This window comes from Typopeltis vanoorti, chromosome 4 (genome assembly GCF_054136105.1).
Source record: "Typopeltis vanoorti isolate ZY-2024b chromosome 4, IOZ_Tvanoo_1.0, whole genome shotgun sequence".
Classification (NCBI taxonomy): Eukaryota; Metazoa; Arthropoda; class Arachnida; order Uropygi; family Thelyphonidae; genus Typopeltis; species Typopeltis vanoorti.
Window position 1 is genome coordinate 83,232,684 of NC_143552.1, and position 21,964 is coordinate 83,254,647.

The 21,964-nt window shown below is 35.4% G+C and overlaps 1 protein-coding gene across 4 annotated transcripts in view; it reads left to right on the plus strand.

Moving 5' to 3' along the window:
* The window catches only part of LOC150107457 (uncharacterized), a 314,828-nt gene extending 303,750 nt beyond the window's left edge, over window positions 1-11,078 (plus strand). For all 4 annotated transcript variants that reach the window (XM_090391886.1, XM_090391888.1, XM_090391889.1 and 1 more), the window contains one exon: window positions 5,807-11,078. In XM_090391886.1, coding sequence (XP_090248012.1) covers window positions 5,807-7,243 — 1,437 coding nt within the window. In that variant the 3' untranslated portion in view covers window positions 7,244-11,078. The remainder of the gene's footprint in view (window positions 1-5,806) is intronic.
* Window positions 11,079-21,964: the final 10,886 nt, after the last annotated feature.

The window sequence follows — 21,964 nt, forward strand, 5'->3', positions numbered from 1 at the left end:
CTTGAAGATGATCCACGTGATGGATGTCCAAAAAGTGTAATATCACCAGAAAAAATCATTGATCAAGTGCAATATAGTATTGGATGACCAGCGAGTCAGAGTGAGTGAAATTGCTGAGACTATAGGCATTTCCAAAGAATGTGTATGATATATTTTGCATGAAGAATTGCATATGAAAAATCTTTGTGCAAGATGGGTACTGCACTTGCTCAGCAGATCAAAAATGCACTCGTATTAAAATCTCTGAACAGTGCTTGGAGCATATTAACAAGAATAAAACTGATTTTGTGTGTTGATTTATTACTATGGATGAGACTTGGATTCACCATTACACACCAGAATCCAAACAGCAAACAGAAGCCAGTTGTTCAGCACCAAAAAGAGAAAGTTGGTTCCATCAGCAGGAAAGGTCATTTCATTGGTGTTTTGAGATACTAAAGGCATTTTGTTTATTAATTATCTTGAAAAGGGTAAAACAATAACCGGGGAATATTATTCCGATTTTTTAACCAGACTAATGAAAACATTTGTGAGAAAAGACTGGTTTACAGAAGAAAAAAAATCATCTTTCATCAGGACAGTGCACCTACCCACAAAGGTGTTTTGGCAATGGGAAAATTGTTGGAACATCCACCCTATTCCCCAGATTTGGCTCCCTCTGACTTCTGTCTCTTCCCAAAACTAAAACACTTCCTCGCTGGTCACCTTTTTTCTTTGGATCAAGAGGTGATTGCAACTGTAGAGGGGTATTTTGCAGATCTTACTGAGAATCACTACTGGGATGGGATAATGGTGCTGGAGCATTGCTGGAATAAATGTATTATATTTGTCTTAAGGAAGATTATGTTGAAAAATAAAAATAATTTAGAAATTATAAATTCGTTTTTTCATTGGTTGGCCGAGAACTTTTTAGACCACCCTCGTGTGCGGGAGATATCATGTGCTAAAAAGATTTTAAAAGATAAAATAATGGAGATTTTATCCAGTTGAAAGACAAATATGCAATAAGTATACCTATCTTTCAGTATTACTTACAAACTAATTCCGCCTGAATGCAACAGTTGTTCGATGGAGGACCCAATGTTTCAAGCATTGATTTATTGGTGTCATTTTTACTTAGAAAAAAAAAAGAGTTAAACAATTTTTCCATCTTATCTCACTCCATAGCTCAGTCAATAACAAGACCCTTTGGTTAGAAAAAAGATGTGCGTTCATATCCAGTTTAAGATGTAAAGAACCTCTGTGAGGGTTTCTCAAATATAGATGAGTTAGCCAGTGAGTGCCATATAGAGGTGGTAGGGTTTTCACTCCTAAAACTTGGGTTTTTCAAACCACAAATCATGAAAACTGGCTAGAAGAACATATACAGTTTACAGACATAACACACTGGCCTCGTATCCTTAGTTGCTTCAACTATAATTCAACCTAAACAAATCAAATAAAAAAAATTCTGAATTTTTATGCTATTTCAAAATGTTTCTTTATCTTTCAACTCTTGTTACAAATATTGAAAACAATATCTTCAATTTTCTTTCCCAAGAAATGTCAAATATAGATTCTACAAAACAAGCAAACTGGCCTGGAAAAATGTCTAGTTAGTGAACTTATTGAACAAGGTATGTGAGGGGAGGATTTGAATAAATTGTCACAGATACTTGAATTCAAAATTGGCCATGTGAAAGTGAAAAATGCATCCATGGGAATGTTGAACTGAAGCATTCAAAATTCTTTGAAACTTCATGAGCAAGATTCAGCAGAAAAATTTTTTAAAAAGCTATAGTATAATTATACTTTCTAAATGGCTAAGTAAAATTTTAATGAATTGCTATAGATACCTGCATTTTCCATTCACATTTTGAAGCATTCAAAATTCTATGAAACTTCATGAGCAAGACTGAATTTTTTTTTTTTTAAGGGAAAAATTGGAAAAACTATAGTATAAGCATGCTTTCCGAATGCTGTATTTCTATAGTTATTTAGAATAACATGAATAGCATTATAAAGAAATGATATTTATAATTTTTATTTATTTATTTTTATTACGGACCAGAACCTAGGGTTCAGGTTGTGCATAATCAGCTGCATAGTTTTGTTCCGAATGTCCGGAGCTGTTACATGTCACCCTAACTTGATCTTCTCTTTATTAGTCTAAAGCTGAGTTAATCTCAAAACAGAGATGGCAACTTCCCTCCCACCCCCTCTGAAAGACTAGTTCTTTCGGAGGGGGGTGGGGGGTTTCTTTCAGATACATCAATTAGCAAACATACACAAATGATAGGCATGATATACTTGCTTTGTAGTTTTAGCTACATGGGTGTTAATGTAACTAATTATTCAGCAGAAACTTTCACTTCAGAATATGAATGAAAATTCATCACAAATATTTCATGCATTTTTGGAAATTATGGAGACAACTACCGTGTTTGAATAAAAACTTTAGTTTACTATTACTAAAATTTTACAATTCGACGTTTCGACCTTTATGTTAAGGTCATCTTCTGGAGCGTACAAATATACACAGGAAACAAGCTATACCCCAATCATACTGGTTCGTTAAAGACACTGACTAACCGCTACCACAATTGTTGGCCTGACCTCTGGTGGGAAAAAATAAAATAAAAAATAATTATACATCAGCGCTAAAGTCCTATTATTTGTGTTGTCTACTATATACTAACATTATATTAACATCATTCCAGCCAGTTGGAGTGGAATGGTTTCTAATAATAGCAGATTGGCTAGAGTCCTGACTTGTGTTGAATCTTTCAAATTAGGTTGGCTGAATGTGTGCCATCCAGATCCTTGGAATTTTCATACCATCTTTGTTGTTGATGTTTGGGTGGTTTATCAGGATTTCGCAGGATTCTTTAAATTTTCTTTCGTACCATGTTTTTGTACGGTGTAAGGAGCAGGTGCTTTTCCAGTTGATTTGGTGTAAGGTGTTGAGTGCGTGGTCTGAGAGGCCTGCTTCACCATAATGGTTATATTTAATGTGTCTGATGTGTTCTTTTTTGCGTATAGGGATTGTCCGTCCTGTTTCACCAATGTATGGTAAGTTACAGGTGCAGCGGATGCAATAGACTCCAGGATGTGCTAATGGGAGGAGAGGGTCCTTAGAGGAGCTGAATATAGTTTTAAGTTTAGTGGGTGGTTTAAAGGTGGCATTAAGGTTATAATGTTGTAGGATTCTGTTGATTTTTTCTGATAACCCTTTAATGTATGGGATGGCTATGGTTTTACTGTAGTCTAGATTCGTTTTTGTTGTGGTTTTATAGAGTATTTTATTGACAGTATTTTTGTTATAGCCATTGTTTATGAATGTGTCACTAATGATTTTTAGTTCTTGTTTCAGGGCCTGCTGGTTAGAGCAAATAGTTGTGGCTCTGTTTTTAAGGGTGTTTATGACTCCATATTTTTGTGCTGGGTGGTGATATGAATTCGCATGTATGTATTGGCCCATGTGTGTAGGTTTTCGGTAGACCGTGAAGGATAGATTGCTTGAAGGAAGACGTGTAACTAGTGTGTCTAGGAACGGGAGCGAATTTTGGTTTTCGATTTCGATGGTAAATTGTATGCATTCGTGTTGTTTGTTTAGGTGGCTGAGGAATGTGTTTAGCGTTTGTCGACCGTGCGGCCAGATCGCGAACACGTCGTCAACGTATCTGAGCCAGATTGTCGGTCGAAGCGTGGCGGAATCAAGAGCACTTTGCTCAAAGGTTTCCATGTAGAAGTTCGCGATTGGGGGGGATAATGGTGAGCCCATGGCCGTACCTTCCTTTTGTAGGTAGAATTTGTTTTGCCACACGAAGTAACCGGACTTTAGTACGTGGGCAAAGAGGGCCGTAATGTCGGGCGGAAATTTGTTTTGTAGTAGGAGAATTGTGTCATTGATGGGGACATTAGTGAAAAGGGCAGAAACGTCAAAACTGACTAATAAGTCGTCTTTGTCGAGTGTTATGTTTTTGATTATGTTTATAAAGTGTTGTGTGTTTTTTATGTAGGAGGGGGAATGACCTACCAACTCCTTGAGTGTTGCCGCTAATTTCTTGGCTAGGTGGTAATTGGGACTGTCTATTCCTTCCACTATTGGTCGAAGGGGCACATTTTGTTTGTGTATTTTCGGAACCCCATATATTCTGGGGGGGGGGGGGGGCGGGCGTAGTGGGGTTTGAGTTTTTTAACTGTGTCTGGTGGCCAGGAAGTGACGGACTTTAATAGTTTTTCTGTTTTGTCCTTTATCCTCTTTGTTGGGTTATAATTAACCATTTTATATGTGTTGTTATCGGCTACTAGTTGGTTCATTTGAAGTATGTATGTTGACCTGTCAAGGACAACAGTGGCACTGCCTTTATCAGCTTTCGTTATTATTATGTTTTGTTTGGCTTTTAACGATTTGATTGCTGCTAATTCTGTTTTAGTCAGGTTATTCTGTATGGTTTTCTTGGTATTTAGGACATTACTGGTTTCTAGTCGTATTTTGTCTGCTATGTTGTTAGGTAGGGAAAAAAAAAAAAAAAAAAAAAAGAAAGGAGACAAATATTTCATCCTTTGATCATATCTGATAAGGTGATTACATTGTTGTTACAATTAATTTTTTTAGTACTAACTAGTATTCATCATTAGTCCTGACTTGCCGATCTGACTAGGTTTCATTTAGTGGACCTGAGCCATGCAGAATTTTTATTTTTTTTAATTTTTTTTTTTAATAACGAAACCTGTGGTGCGATCATAATTAAAAGAAACACATGTATTAACCACAGTGAAAATTATTTAATTGTAAATATTTCATCCTAAGTATCTTAGGACATCATCAGTACAGTAGTTTTAAACAATAATAGGAATAACATACAGTTAGGGCGCATGATTACAATAGAATCTCATTAAACGTGCATAAAGGGCTACAGTAGTACAAAAAAAAAATTATTTAACACAATTTTGTATGACAATTTCCCATACTTTAGGAATAGTAAGAACGTCATTGCGGTTTAAGTTTGGTCTGTGTGTAGTTCTAAAATTATGAAGAAATACAATTTTGCCACTACTTACAAACCTATCAACCAAATTTACAACTTGTTACCTTCTCCTAAGGACAAACTCTCACCTTTGATGTTGCCTGGCATTTATGAGATTCCATGCTCATGCAAATTATCTTACTTTGGACAGACAGGTAGGTCTGTTCAGAAACGCATCTTGGAACATCAAGACTACATTTGTCTTTTTAAACCGCAGAAATCTGGCCTCTCTCAACACGAAATTGAAAATCCAAACCATAGGATCCATTGGGAAAAGTCTAAACTTTTACATAGATCTTTATATAAACATGAACGTTTATACAAAGAAAGTTCTGAAGCCCTACTACACAGACCAAACTTAAACCGCAACGATGTTCTTACTATTCCTAAAGTATAGGAAATTGTCATACAAAATTGTGTTAATTTTTTTTTTTTTTTTACTACTGTAGCACGTTATGCACGTTTAATGAGATTCTATTGTAATCATGCATCCTAACTGTATGTTATTCCTATTATTGTTTAAAACTATACTGATGATGTCCTAAGATACTTAGGATGAAATATTTACAATTAAATAATTTGCACTGTGGTTAATACGTGTGTTTCTTTTAATTATGCAGAATTTCTATGCAATTCAGTTGAAAAAATTCGATTATATGTCATCCAACTGTGGGGAGTGTATGCTAAAATAAGTCCATCATTCTCTATCTCAAATATTCATCTTTGATTATTGAAGTAATTTAAATATTTTTAAAATAAATGTATACTGTATTCTGATTTATTATATTTTTCAGCCACGCAAAACACATTTAACAGTTCATACTGAGTCTCCTCGCGTCCGTGCATATTCTGTTGGTAGTCAGTGTGCTCCAAGTGCCAGAAGAAAAGATGGTATTGAATCCCATCTGGGAACTTTAAGGAAAATTGATGCCATAGCTTCCAAGAAATCATCTAGTGCTCCACAGTTACCGAGTCGAGCTTTACGTTCCAGGTCTACAATGAGAAGTGATCGAAAAGAGGACCTTATGGAAATTGACTATGACAGGCCAAAAATGATGACAGAAAATCAAAGTATTGGAGATCAACCTAGTTTCATCACTGGAAATAGTAGACAGCATTCTAGCAGTTGTTCAGTACCTATGTCTTCACTTTCGGAAATTGCAGAACAAACATACAAGGTTCTCCCTAGTGTTCCAGAAACTAAAAGTAAAGAAGCAGTTCGTAGTGGCCCTCCTGATCACTATTTGCTTATGAACAAAGATACTGTAAACTCTAATAGTGTACAGAAGAGTAGTAAAAATAAAAAAACAGTTGAGAATAGTGATACTGTGAAAGTTAAGAGTGATAATGACTTAGAGCTTTCTCAGGCAGCTAGTTTTATAGGAATGTATCCTCCAGTGCATCCAGCTGGTGATTATGTTATACTTGATCCAAATTGCAGTTATTCTTCTGTAAATATTTTACAGATCGCTCCTGCAAAACTTTCAAAAGATGTAAAAGAAGAAAATATCCCTCAAACTGTAGAAGAATTGAGTTCTTCAAAAGACAAACTTTCAGGATTTCCTGTTTCGCATCCAGTACATTTATGTCCTGTGACTTCTGATAATTGTATGACTGTGAAATTGGCAGATAATACTGATTCCATTACAAGTGAGCCACAGCATCCAACATATGAAACATGTAGTGATCCTTTGTCTATGCTTACTGAGTCATCACAACCAAAAGAACTGTTAAGCAAAAGTAATAGCATGCCAATGACAGGCCAAGAGTTTTTTCTTGAAGACTTGCAAAGAAAACCCTTGCAAAGTTCAGAAACTCATATAGCTTCTACCTCCAATGAGAAATCTCTAAATTTACATCCAGTTTCTTCAGAGTTGCTTACTAGTGTGCCCAAACCCAAGACAGATTATGACTTAGAATCTACTGATCTTCCAAATATAGCCATCAAGATTCCCATTTGTACAGCTGATCAGTTAAGTAATGAAAAAAATTTGAATGAGTCAGAAGATATTTCCCAGTGTTCCCAAATTGCCAGTGATCAGGAACTGAACTATGCATTGCTAAACTTAGCTTTACCTAATGACAATGAGGAACCACCCATATGCCCTGTTACAGTTGTCCCAGAACCTCCAGTGCAAGCAGAACTGAAGGATGTGACCTTGTCATATACAGAAATTAATTTTATACCATCGGAAGAGCAGAAGCAAAATATCTGGAAAGAAAGGCTATAGAACACACAACATGTTTAATTGCTAGTCCTTCTGTATAAATATCACTGTTAAAATTTACTCCTTGGAGTTGCTGCTCCTCTATAAATTTCATAATTATAAAGGAATTTGTTATTACACAAAAAATCATGTCAACTTAGAGATCATATTGCTTTCTGTTCTAATAGATACTTTGCAAAACTGAAATGTAAATTAAGTAGCGAAACATATTAAAAATTCCAACATATTAATTATTTAAGAAATTAAATATTTAAATTATTTGCAAGGGGAGCAGTGATTGCAAGTGCCTTAATGCTTTTCACTAGCATATGCTTTGCCTAAATTGGTATCATATGGAAATCAAAAGTAATTTTTAAACAAAAATTAGTAACTTTAAGCTATATATAAAAAGTTTCAGCCGTATTTTTTATAGTGGTACTATAAATATCTCTTTCATATTTCTCAATATTTTCAAAATATTTAGGTTTAAATTTCATTTATAAAGTGTAAAATTTAGACTAATATCTCTAATTAGACAATAGATATTTGGAAGAAGAAAATTTGGCTGAATCTAGAATAGATGTAGGATATATGCAGTGAAGTATTGTAAACAAACCTTATTATAGTCTACCTTATCTTAAGACATGGTATACTAATAATGAAGATAATCTATATTAAAACCTCTAAAGTAAACAATATGCACACATGATACTGTAAGATAGTTTTTTTTTATTCAGCTTTCCATAGTGTTTTTACTTGAGGATTTCCATTTTAATTCAACAATGACAACCACGCGCGCGCGCGCGCACACACACACACACACTCTCTCTCTCTCTCTCAGATTTATGAAAAATATCTAATGAAAAAACTTTGCTAACTTTATCTGAAACACTCAGAAACCCTAATATCAATTCTGCTTTTTGACATATTCTCTCACCTCAGTTTTCTGTACAGGTATCTTTGTATCTCATTTTGAGAATATGCTGCTCCAAACATGACATAATTTACCTAAGATTTACCTCATGCAAAAGTGGCATGGTTTTTTCCTCCTGCAAACAGATTTTTCATCCCATAAAATAGGCAAACCAACCAGAAAAACACAGGCAATTACAGATGTAATATATGTAATATGTCATAGCTCGATTGCTTCATCCTCATAATTTCAAACAACCCAGTCCAGTGTAAAATTTCATGTACATTAGTTTCATTGGAGCACATGGCTTTGAAATGTTTCTGCACTTTAAATTATAAAATTTCTAAATAAATTACTGTATATCATTATTTAAATTACACATATATATATATATATAGTTGAGTCTCTCTGTAGGAACAGTGCTATTCTAAAGCTGTTTTAAAAGGAATTCATTACAGTAACCTCTCCACTATAACAATTTCTCAGCCCCTATGCATTCTTCTTTATGGTGAGAGTTAACTGTATAACATCCATGAGTATAAAATGATCTTTATTTTTTACATTATCATCCTTGAGATGCTGAAACTGAATTTAAATAAATTCTGCTTTTATTATAAAAATATATTAGCTGAAGTTGTTGTTTTATATTCTAAGAAAAAAAATTTACTTTTGGGGGATAAAAAAAAAAAAAAAACAGTTTTGGACATTCCTTAAAAGTAGGAATTACTGCTCATACACTTATTAATCAAGAAGTTATACTCATTATTATAGGCCTTGGGGGGGGGGGGGAATATTCATTTGGCAGAGCAGCATTAAAAAATCCACACTAACTTTTACCTGGAATCAAAATGCAAATATATTTGATTTTCTCTCAAAACAAAGCTGATTTGACTTGAAGTTAAAAATTTAAAAACTGATTTAAAAAATATTTGATTTTTTTTTACTTCTCTTACTGACTGTAACTAAAGAGTTGTGTAACTATATCAAAGTTGTAAATTGTGATATAGTTACAAATCAGTGTTAATTTAAAAAATTAGCATTTTTATGTTTTAATCTAGTGAATTTGTTTTTACTTTGTTTTATTTACATGTACGATACAGATTAAAATCTTATTAGGTTGTGATCAGAGTAATTAGCAAGTTTTTGAAAATAAGGGAAATTCAGCCTCTGTTATTTATAATAAGAGAAATAAATGGAAGAAAATTTGAAATGCTAAATATTATATTTAACATAAGTTATACAAGTTGAAAATGCTGTGAAAAGGAATTGCATTTTTTTCTTTGATAATGCGATTTCTGGCATTTGTAATAATCTAAGTCCTTTCGTTTTTTAATAACTCTCTCTCTCATCTTAGTGGGAGGTGGTCCATTTCTGAACATGGCAAGCTGAGAATCACTGCTTAAAATCTTGAACCTGTCAATATTTTATCTTTAACCACCTAAAATTATTATTATAGTATATAGAATATTATAATGATCATATGAATCATAATAATGCAATAGTGAGCAAGACTTGGCAAAACATTTAGAAAGTAAATTTTTAGATGCTCAGTTTTCATCAGGTTGAAGTGAATGTATTAATGCAAACAGAAGAATGGATTTCAACTTTATGTGCAATATATTACATCAGGTGAGTATTTTACTCCAAAAACTATGTGTTTTCCACAAGAAGCTAAGCAGACAATATAATCCTTTTGATGTTTCTGAAAACTTCAAAACCTTTTGGTTGCATGTAAATGAAGCTTCACACTCCCTTGCAGTAATTATGGAATGTTTTTCTGTGAATACAAGATCTATGTATCAAGAGAGAGATTTCTTAGTTATGCTTATTTTTATTTTTTGTATATTATAAAGTGTTATAGCAAATTAATCTGGTTGATTCAAGACTATTCCAAACATTTGTAAACACACACACACACAAAAAAAAAAAAAAAAAAAACTTGCAAAGAAAATCTTATCTGATGTGCACTCAGGCACAACTTGTATGAACTGAGTATCAGAAATTGATTTATATTTCGAGTCACTAGTGAAGCATTTGTTATATTGTATCCAACAAAATATTTTGTGTGTATAAAGAGTTTGTTCTATGTGACTTGGTATAATTGTGTTGATATGCTATAGCTTTTTAATAAAATGTCATCATTCTGAAATCCAATATTATATCAGTAAGATAAGTTTTACTAGTTTACATTTTTGGCATAAGTTACTGTTGCAAAAGTTAAACTGGCAAAAATCATGCAAAGCATATTTTAATTGTAAATATAAATTCTATCAGGAAACAGTTGCGCATTTGATTGACAAAACATCAGATGAACTGTAAAATAAAATTTGAGTTTTAGTATTTAAAAAAAATGAATGACAAAATTGTTATTTGTTCATATTTATATATTTGTATGAAACATTTTATGTATATTAACAAAATATTTCTGATGACCACAATTTTAAGCTATTTATTTATGAACTGTTTACTACAAACCAATTTATTTAAGTCATATTTTAGTATGAAGTATTCTCTGAGAAAGGATTGTGTTGTAGTAAATTCATTTTGTTAATATTCAAATTATTATAAAATGGTATATAATACTAAAGTTACTAGTAGTCTTCATGTTGTAAAACTGACATTGGCATCTGAGCCAGTGATACCTGACAATGAAATGTGGCACTTGTTTCTGGAAAGTTAAATAGTTAATTAAAATTATGAACTTTGTATTTTATAAAACTGAATGTTTATCAAAACTTTCCTGTAAATGTCACTGCCATCATATTAGTCATGTATAGTTGTTAGTACAGTGGACATAAACTAATGATTTTATGATTGTTATCCCATAAAAGAGAAGCTTGTACACTTCTTTGGCCCATGGAGAATTTTTAGTTTCCTATTTCTTGTTATTTGGTGCTCATATTGTGGGTGCAATTATACTGTTGTAATAAATTATATTGATCATAATATTTAATATTTTTTTCATTTTGCTTTTGGACACTTTTCATAGAATTTGTCATGAAAAATTAAGATTTAGTGTTGGGGGGGGGACTCCAAATTCACTTAGTCTTTAGCTAAACCTAAATTTTTTGCTTAAAAATAACAATTAGCATTAAAAAAAAAAAATTCAAAATATAGTTGCTTTATCTTTTTAGCTAGTTTATGTTACATGGCAAAATTGAGCAGCTTGATGTGATCCATACCACTACAACATGGTGGTCCCATTGGTGCACTGAGTTTCTACTGGAGAATCTTTAGTATACAGCTTGCATACTCATTCACTCAAATGTATTCTGTAGCAAATCAATGTACACTATCTATCAATAATTGTCTGGACATCCCTGTTATTTGAAGTTATGGAACATTCTAGGTTTGTTAATAACATAAAAACTGGTGTACAGATAGTACAAAGCAGTATTTCATCATAGCAGTCGAATACAGGTGGTATGGCAACACGATGTGAACTCAGTGACATTGAGAGAGGTGTCATTGTGGGCTGTCACATTGGTGGCATATCCATATGTGCCATTGCCAATGTGATCAACAAATGGAGACATTCTGACATCGCTAGTGCTGGAAAACACCCAGGGCAGCTGCTGAAAATGACTGACAGAGACAAGAAGGTGTTAAAGCAGGTGGCATGCAAAAACAGGCTACAATCAGCACAGACCATCTTTGATGAGTTCCAGAGTGCCAGTTACACCATGATGAGCACTAATACTGTACAAAAAGAACTCTATTCACTAGATTTCCATGGAAGAGCAGAGGCACACAAGCCAAACATCACAACAATGAACAAGACGGTTCATCTAGCCTGATGTAAAGAGCGTGTGAACTGGACAATTGACCAGTGGAAAATGGTACTCTAGAGCAGTGCTTCCCAAACTTATGGATGCCAAGGCCCCCTTTGGAAAAATTAAAATATTTCACGGACCCATCAAAAAAAAAAAAAAAAATCATAATATAGACATATATTATTATAATATTTATTGCATTATATTCATTACAATTTATATTCAATATTTTGCGTTTGTAATCTTTTTTGTGTTTCTTATCAATACTTTTGAAATGAAATTTATATGAATAAACATATATTTAATAATATTCATTAATCACCAAAATACACAGGAAGCAAAATTTGTGAATCAATGTGTGGTTTTTTCCATTAAAATATAAAAAAGAAATAATAAAAATTAAATACGTTTCTTTTAAGATTAAAAAAAACTACTTAGTCTTAAAACATTTTAAAATTGTTTTCATTATTTCACGGCCCTCCTCAACAAAACTTACGGCCCCCAAGGGAGCCACGGCCCACAGTTTGGGAAGCACTACTCTAGAGCGATGAATCAAGGTTCACCTGTTTCCAGTCTGATGACAGGGTGTGGAGGCAGCCTGGTGAACGCTTGTTACCACAGTGCGTTGTACCAGCAGTAAAGTTTGGTGGTGGAGGAGTAATGGTATGGGGTACATTCAGCTGGTTTGGAATGGGACCACTGGTCATTGTCCATGGTTCCATGAAGGCAGCTCAGTGCCTTGATGTTCTGGATAATCAGGTGCTGCCTACACTGTGGAGTTTTTATGGAACAGACCTGTGTTACTATCAGGATGACAATGCCACATGCTACAAAGCTGCAACTGTTATGGTATGTAAGAGATGGGTGTTAAATGACTGCCCTGCTCAGAGTCCTGACCTCAACCCCATCAAACACCTGTGGGATGAATTGGACAAAAGAATACATATGTCATCATCATCATACAAATTGGCACATACAAATTTGTGTCAATCAGCAATTACAAGCATGAATTCTATGATACATCATATCAGTATAACAAATCTTATAGCCTACATAATAATAGTATTATATTTTAATGCATAGATGGAGGGGGGGGTAAACAAGAAAAAAGTACAAAGAAGCAGAATAAGACATGTTAAACTTTATGAGAAACTAGCCGAATACTGTAAACACATTTTAAAAGACTGAACTAAAAGTGAAATAGATTGTTATGGCGTACAAGATTCTTTAAAGCTATTTTGGCCATCAATCAAAATGGAAAAGTGTTCACAGAGTAATTAAGAGAAAAAATAACAGTAAAGGAAATATTTAAAATAAAATGTGTAAAGAAAAATAATGTTCTGCATTATAACTGCCTACACAAAACTCCACTAGCAGAAAGAGGAAGCAAATAACTTGGATAAAAACAAAAATTACAGCATAGAATCTTAGTAATTACAGAAAGTGTATGTCGAAGCTTGCAGAACAAATTATGTTGATGAAAAAATGATTAAAGAAGGAAAAGTATATAAAACTTACAGAGCAAAAATATACAATAAAGGTGTAAAATTGCTATACAGTAATCTCACAATAGAAAAAAAAGGAAAGATAATGAAATACATATTAAAAAAAAAGTACAAGGGTTAGTAGTATTTTTTGTGGGAAATAAACCTGAATGTAAGAATTACTGAGTGTTCCAGGTAAGATATGCAGAATACTGCATAAAAGGCTAAGAAAAATTGTGAAAGAGAAACTTGAGGAGGAATAAGTTAGGTTCATGCCAACTGGGAACTGATCAGATTTCTACATGATGAATAGCTGAGAAATAATGGGAATATATACTAAGGATCTATATTTAAGTGTTATATATATGTTTCTTTGATGCTTATTGATTTTTATCCGTTTTTTTAATTCATATTTTATAATATATTACTGATTTATTTTTATTGTTTTTCAGAGAGAATAATATAATGTTTAGTAAAATGGTGCCAAGAATACAGCAGCAACAAAACGAAACACTAACATGTATAGTGAAAAGATCTGTACAAATGCCAATTTTTTTTGGCATTTGTACAGAGACCGAGCAGTGTATCAGGAGTGTTCCTATTTGCTTTTTCCTTGGGCTCTGCTCTACCATGTAAAATGCTGCACAACTTATCATTACCCAACAACAATGCTCACACAAGAACATCCCTACTGCCTTCTATCCCAAGAACTGCGATTTCCTTGACTTAGTACACTCACTTTCTCAGAGAGCAATAACATCTCTAAATACTTGCATCTATACCTGCTCAAACCTAACTCATCTATTTGCTATATATGTAAGTTACACTACATCAACATATTCCAAACCTCTCCCTCCTCACACTCTTCTGATGAACAATATCTTACATCAGTCTTAAATCTTTTTTCTTCTATCTCAATGATACCTCCTGTCAGACCATTTGTACCAATGAACACTATCGCCATCCACATTCTGATCTCACTTCATTCTGAAGTTACACTCTGTATTGTACACCTTCAGACAAACAATTCTTTAGCATTATGTTTTGTAGCACTCTTGAATCATAAAATCGCCACACATTACGTCTTATTTTCTCCTCTTGCATTCCCATTTTCTCACCTGCCTAACACTTCTACTTGTTCCGATCTCTTATCTTTCTTATATTTCATTCCTGTCAGATAACATAATCTCTTCTGGTACATCATGCTATCTAACGAGTTGTGTTTATAGCTGGTATAAACTGTAGGAATATGATGCTCCTAAGTCAGTGCAACTATGTCCAGGTGAAATAACTGGACATAGTTGCACTGACAGAGTTTGAAAGGAGAGCTGTGTAGGATGCCATGTTGCAGGCCTATCTGTTTGGCAAATGGGGGCAACAATCAGCAATACCATACTAGATGGAAACGCAGGGTAGCACTTGCAACTGTAAGTACTACCCACAGTGGATGACCTACCATACTCACCGAACATGACCATACAGTGCTAGGAATGATAATATATAAAAACCACCATTCATCAACCAACACAATGAATCCAGAGTTCCAGACATCAACTGGAACATGAATATCCACAAAACATCTAGATCCGGAGCTCAGCACTCAGCACACAACATGGACTTCCCTGAAAGGACATTAATATGCAAGTCCAACATTATCTGAATCAACATGCAGCATCATCTTCAGTGATATGGATCAACAAATCATGCTAAACACTCTTCTGAACAGATGGACATGTCTGATGAATGTCTTACAGAGTGCGTGACCCCAACTTATGAAAGTTGGAGATTGTGTTATGTATGGTTGTACGGAGGTATGATTCCAGATTATCTAACCCTCAACCCACCAGTGGTACTAATGTACCTTTGGTGGGTGGGCTGGCTGAGGAAATATGTGCATTAGTGGGCTGAGGTAGGTTTTAATGGGTGAAATTCCCATTAAAAATAAATAAAATACTAAATATTTTGAATATCAATAGGCTGTGAGATGACTAGATGAAATTCTGCCATGTGGTGTAAGAGAATGTATTAAAGAACTGGTACGTATCTGGCTGTTTAACCACGTTACCAGCCAAAATGTCTTTAGACGTCAAGGTTATCATGAATGCGAAGTGCATATTAAAATGGTAATACCATTGATATTACATTGAAATATATGATGGATACAAAGCGTATGAGGATGTGTATTTGATCCATAATGGCCGGTAAGGTGGTTAATGAGTCTTTCAACTGGTTTAGTTCCTAAGGAGTGAGAATTGGGTGATCCATAATGGCCGGTAAGGTGGTTAATGAGTCTTTCAACTGGTTTAGTTCCTAAGGAGTGGGAATTGGGTGAGATAGTATCAATGTATAAAGATAGTGATAAAGTGATAGTCTCAAATGAAGTTTGTGTTTCCTCAGTGAAAGTTAAGGTACAGTTTCATAAATGAAAGGGACATTATTTATGGTGGTCAGAATATTCTGGTCTTATAACAAGAACAGTTGATGAGAGAGAGAGAGAAGGGTGGAATTTGAGACTTCTGCATAAGTTGATATTCATAGTATTAGGAACAAGAAGGGAGAATTTTTGGCCTTGGTTGGGACTTCCAGGCCACGGGTTATTGGCATTAGTGAAACATGGCTGACAGAAGATGATATAGCTAGTGGGATTGAATGTGAGGGGTATGGTGTGTTCAGGAGTGATAGGGAGAATAAAATGGGGGAAGGAGTGTTATTGATGATAGCTGATGAGCTACAGCCAAGAAGAATAGAAGTGGAACTGCAGGATAGAGAAAAGAGCACATTTAAGGCTATTTGGTGTGAGATTGAAACTAGCAGAACAAAATATACAGTTGGGTGCTGCTATAGACCAGGTGATGGAATAGATGGTGGAGATAGTATGCATAAGCAAATAGAAGAAATGAGTGGAAGGAGGGTAATTATTATCTGTGATTTCAACTATGGTAATATTGATTGGAAGGAGGAGAGGACACATGGGAGGAAGGAATTGGATTTTATGCGATTATTAAGGGATAACTATCTGCAACGGCATGTAATGGAAAATACTAGGGTCAGAGAGTGCTTGACCTAGAATTGCATCTGAGAATTTGGCTGTAACGAATATGACCACGTTGCCACCAATTGGCGAGAGTGATCTTAGGGTCTTGATTTGGGAGGTGGCTAAAGGTGTGGAATTTACAATTAAGACAGGGTACATGTGGAATTATCGGGCTGGTAAGTATGACAAGCTTAGGAGTTTGATTGGTTCAGTGCCATGGCATGTAAAACTGCAAGGGCTAGATGTTGATAGTGCATGGGAGGTGGTTAGGAAGTGTTTGCATGAGGCAATGGCTGACTGTGTACCTCGAGTCCGAATAATAAATCAAGTAGGGTTAAATGGATAAATAACAGCATTAAACTTGAGCTGCAAAAAAAAGAAACAACTATGGAGGGAATTTAAGGAGAAAGGTGACCGGTAGGCACATGAACGGTATAAAGCACAGGCCAGAAGCGTAACGGTGTGGTAAAAAAAGCAAAACCGGATTATGCAAGAACATTAGCCATGCAGGCTAAAGAGAATCCCAAACAGTTTTTTCGATATGTTGCAAGTAAAAGAAAAAATGTATGTGGCAGAATGATTTTAAAGAATGCCAATGGTAAAGAGGTAACTGAATCAGTTGATATAGTTGAATTACTGAGCGAGCACTTTGCAAGAATATATTATCCAGGTGGTGACATTGCAGGAATGAATGAACCAATAGATTATACAGGAATTGTGGTGAATGAAGTGGAGGCGAGTAGTCTATTACAAAACCTCAATGTCAATACATCTGTGGGATTGGATGGTATACCAGCTTATGTCGTATGTGATGCAGCTAAAGAATTGTCAGTGCCCTTGACCATTTTGTTTAATTTGAGTCTCGGGTCTGGGTTAGTCCCGAGGAGGTGGAAAGAGGGGGGAAATAGTTCCACTGCATAAAGGAGGTTCCAAGACTGCTGTTGTAAATTACCGACCGATTAGCATATCAGGAATCGTTGTCAAGGTCTTGGAGAAATTAGTCAAGAGAAAAATACAGGATTGGATAGATGAAAATGGGATACTGTATAGGGGACAACATGGTTTTGTGAAGGGTAGATCATGCCTCAGTAACTTGCTCACGTTTTATAACACAGTGACAGCTGAACTGGATAAGGGTAATGGGTTTATAGTGATTCTACTGGACATTTCTAAGGTCTTTGACAGGATACCACATGGAATTTTAATCAGTAAACTGCAGCATATGGGGATGGATATAGGGTTGGTGAGATGGATAGGAGAGTGGTTGATGGAGAGATATCAGAGTGGTTTATTCAGGAATAGAGTCCAAAAGACGACTAGTGGTGTGCCGCAGGGTTCTGTTCTTGGACCACTACTTTTCAATTTGTTCATTAACGATATAGGAAAGGATCTGAGAGGAAGTGTTCACTTGTTTGCTGATGATGCAAAGTTGGATAGAGCAATAGTGAGTGCACAGGATGTCACAATTTTGCAAGATGATCTGGATAGTTTGGAGGACTGGGCTAAGGAAAATGGATGTCGATTTAATGTGGCAAAGTGTAAGGTTTTGCATTTTGGGGTGAAAAGATTAGCAGCAGGAGATTGATGAGGCCAGGGATTTGCGAGTGTTGGTGGATAGGGAGTTAAAGTTTATGAGGCACATCGCCAAAGTGCGTAAATTAGCTCATCAAATCACTTGGTTTGATGATTGTTATTATGATTTGTATTATAATGATTTGTTATGATTTGTACTTGGTATTATGATTTCATCAAAATACTTTAACAAGCAGAGACAAACAAGTTATTGTTCCTCTGTATCGAAACTTGATAAAACCCCATCTAGACTGCTGTGCCCAGATATTGACACCATGGTTTGTTCTTGATGGGAAGTAGAGGAGAGGATCCAGAGACGAGTGACCAAGATGATGGAATGAACCTTATGAGAACAGGCTGAAGATTTGTGAGTTGCAAAAATTGGTTGATAGGCGGAAAAGGGGTGATATGATTGAGACATACAAATTACTGAAGGGTTTCTATAAGATTAATTCAGAAGATATTTTTGAGAATAGAACTGGTGGTGTGAGGACTAGGGGCCATACATGGAAGCTGGGCAAGAATGTGGTTTAGCATGGGTGTTAGAGCTAGGTTTTTTACTTAGAGAGTGGTAAATGAGCTGCCAGAGTCTGTTGTGGGTGCTATGACTGTGAATGAGTTCAAGTCGAGGTATGATAGATACTGTGTGAATGTCGAATAGTTGTTCTTGACATGATGTTGGGGCCTCCCTCAATTAGTCTGTCGACTCCTTGGAGTTGCCCGAAATAATAATAAAAGTTCAATGAAGAGATTTTAATATCGTATATAAAAATAATTCCAATCTTGTTCCTAGTTATCTAAACAAATGCACTGTAGCCTATCAATTCAACTATTTACTGCTCTTTGTGCCTAATTTAACCAGCCTATTTAAAACTATTACAACAGTTATGATGTAATTTTTAGAATCGGAAGGTTCTAGCTGGCAGGAACAGAGCACTTCATAAACACCAAGTAAGGATAGAGGTCTCAATGAATATAATGAAACCACCATCCAGAAAATAATGTTATATAAAAAGGATTTCCATACTCTCTACCTTAAAGGAACTTTTGAACAAGTAGTGCAAATTTTTCACAAATACAATCTATATGCTATTTTCAAAATGCTCATAAATGATCTTTTTTTCCTATCGTCTACCAAGGAGAAATTACCACCTCTATCCTTATCAAGTTCCTGGCGACTATTCCTTTGGACAGACTGGCCATTCTGTTAATATTAGAATCCAAGAACACCAAGACTGTCGAATTTTTAGCAATGGTTCTGGTTTTGTTTCCCGTACAATAGATACATATACCAGCCACTAAATTGGTTAGCTGCTACATGCATTTGGACAGATTTGCAAGAGAGTAGAGGGAATTATTGATGCCAGTTATCATGAACAGCAGCCACAGAAGTATTTACAGAAGAAGCAGGCTGTGGAGACTGGAGTACATTAGTGAGAGAGAGGGGGTCGTCAATCAATCTAATACTCTTTACTGCATAGGATCCAATATTTTCATGGAGCTCTTAGGGGTAACCACCCCAGATACGAGAACAGTATTCAACAGCCAGGCAGATTTGTGATTTGAAACTCTTTCCATAATGCACAGCATTATACATGTCCATAAGGATATGTGCTTTGCATTATGGATACTAAGGTAAGTGATGTCAAGTCATTAGCTCTATATACAAGTTGCCCAGTCATGAAGTTACTTCATGTGCAAACTTTGTTTGCTTACACTTGGATAAAGAGATAAACCAAGAATATAATTTCTTGGCATCTTTAATTTATAGATTTGTGATTTGTATAGGGTTAAGAACTAAAGTAAAAAGAGAAAGCCTAATGTTTGGATGTAGAGGAGGCAATAGTTGTGATATGCTTGTGCCAAGAGAGAATAGAGGTTAGAGTTATTCTGAGAAGGTGAATCATTTTAAATAGAGATATGAATATTGTAAAGGGTAAGATTGGAAGAACAGGGTTCTTATTTGTGGGAAATAATGCAGAGCTGTGTTTTGCTGGCATTGAAGTTGATAGATGAATGCTTTGAACATAAAATTTTAAGATAAGATAATATAGTTAAATTTCTGGAGGCTGTGGTGATTTGTGCTTTGCAGGGTTTGTCAAACGAAAGGGAGTATACTGTGCTGTCATCAGCAGTTAGCTGGAGTAGATCGTTTATATATAGAAGGAAGAGTGGGTAAGAACAGAGCCTTGTGAGACCTCAGCATTAGTTGTATAGATGGAAGATATGGAGCCATCCACTATCACTTGAAGGAGCATCTGGCCAGAAAGCTGGCTACCCAATTACAGAAGTCAGGAGACAGACAGACCAAACAAGGAGTTTTCCTGATATGCATTTGTGCTAAATTCAGTCGAAAGCTTTCGAGATATTAAGAGCAACCACTTGAGATTCGCCAAACCTTTTCAAATTGTTTGTCCAGAGATGGGTGACAATAGGTTAGTAGATCCCGTTAATCAACAGTGACGGAATCCATATTGTCGGTCATTTATTAGATGAGAGTCTTCAAGGTAGTGTAAGAGTTGGCCATTGATGGTTTTTTTTCCATTACTTTAGAAAGAATTGAGAGAAATTGGACAGTGGTCTGAAGGTAAGAATTTATCACCCTTCTTAGGAATAGGATGTATATGGACTAGTTTTCAGATTACAGGATAGATACCAGTGGAATAAGAAAGTGTAAATAGGCAGCATAAAGTGGGAGTCAGCTCTGGGACACAGACCTTTAGAACAATTGGAGGGAATCAGGGGCAGGAGATTTTTTGGTATCCAGTTTGAGCAAAATTTTTCTGATCTCTTTCTGGCAAAAGATCACACAGCATTGAGTGTTTGGCATGGTTAGAGAAAATTTACCACAATCAGCTATGCAAGAATTGGAGAAGTAGGAATCCAGGAGATTTTCTTTTTCTATGGATGATGATGCAATAATACCATCGGGGTGTAATAGTGTTGGGCAGAAGTTATGGCCAATAGCTTTAGCTAGAGCCCAGATGGCATAGCTGCTATTTGGGCAGGATGCAAGTTTCTTGTTTTTAGCTCTCTCAAAATCAGTTTTCAATGTGATGAAAATTTTCTTTCAGCTATTCCAGGCTTTGGTAGGTGGTATAGGCTAGTTGTGGTATGTCTAACTCTGCTTTTATACAGACTTGGCACACCTGTGGGAGAACCAAGGCTTAAATAGGAGACAAAAATTTAGGGTGGAGAGGGGAATAAAATTCCATGTCAAGGAGTATTATTTTGGTGATTCTTTCTGTACATAATTTGGTTCAGATTGACTAGAAAAAACAGTAATCTGACCAAGGAAATGAAGAGTAGAAGTTGCAAAGATCATCCCACTTGGCTTTCTGGTAATACCATACAATGAGTAGATGTGTTACTCCTTTGGGGAAGGGATCTGCACTACATTCTGGTCCGAGATGACTAGAGGGTGGATAACATTCACATTGTACTTGGACGGGTCAGGCAGGGATCCGAAGTGGTTGGGATTGTCTGGTATTCTGGTAGGCATGTGGACAATTTATGTGAGATCATTTATGATTAAAAAAGTCTTGGCCTCTCTACCTGTTTGATCTGTGCAGTTGGAAGCAGGCAGTGTTGTGGACGTTAAAGTCCTCAAGAAAGATGACTTCACTGTTTGGAGAGGTGGATTGGAGAAAATGTTGGTTTTCTCCACAATCACAATGAGGAAAACAAAGCATCTTTCAGAGTTTGAAAAAGGGCTTAATGTGGGTACCCATTTGGCTGGAGCGACAATTTTGATTGATTGATTTTTTGGACTGATTGATTTCTCAAAAGGTAAGATATCCTGGGTACTTAATCAGTGGAAAAATAACTAACATTGTTTTTTAAGAGGTGTAACTATGGTCCTAAGACAGTCAGTCTGTAAGGAACGAGATCTCTCCCCCATCATCTAAGAAGTCTTGTACGGACAAAGAGAACTTCCTATGTGCAGTAATTGACCAAAGCATGTAATGA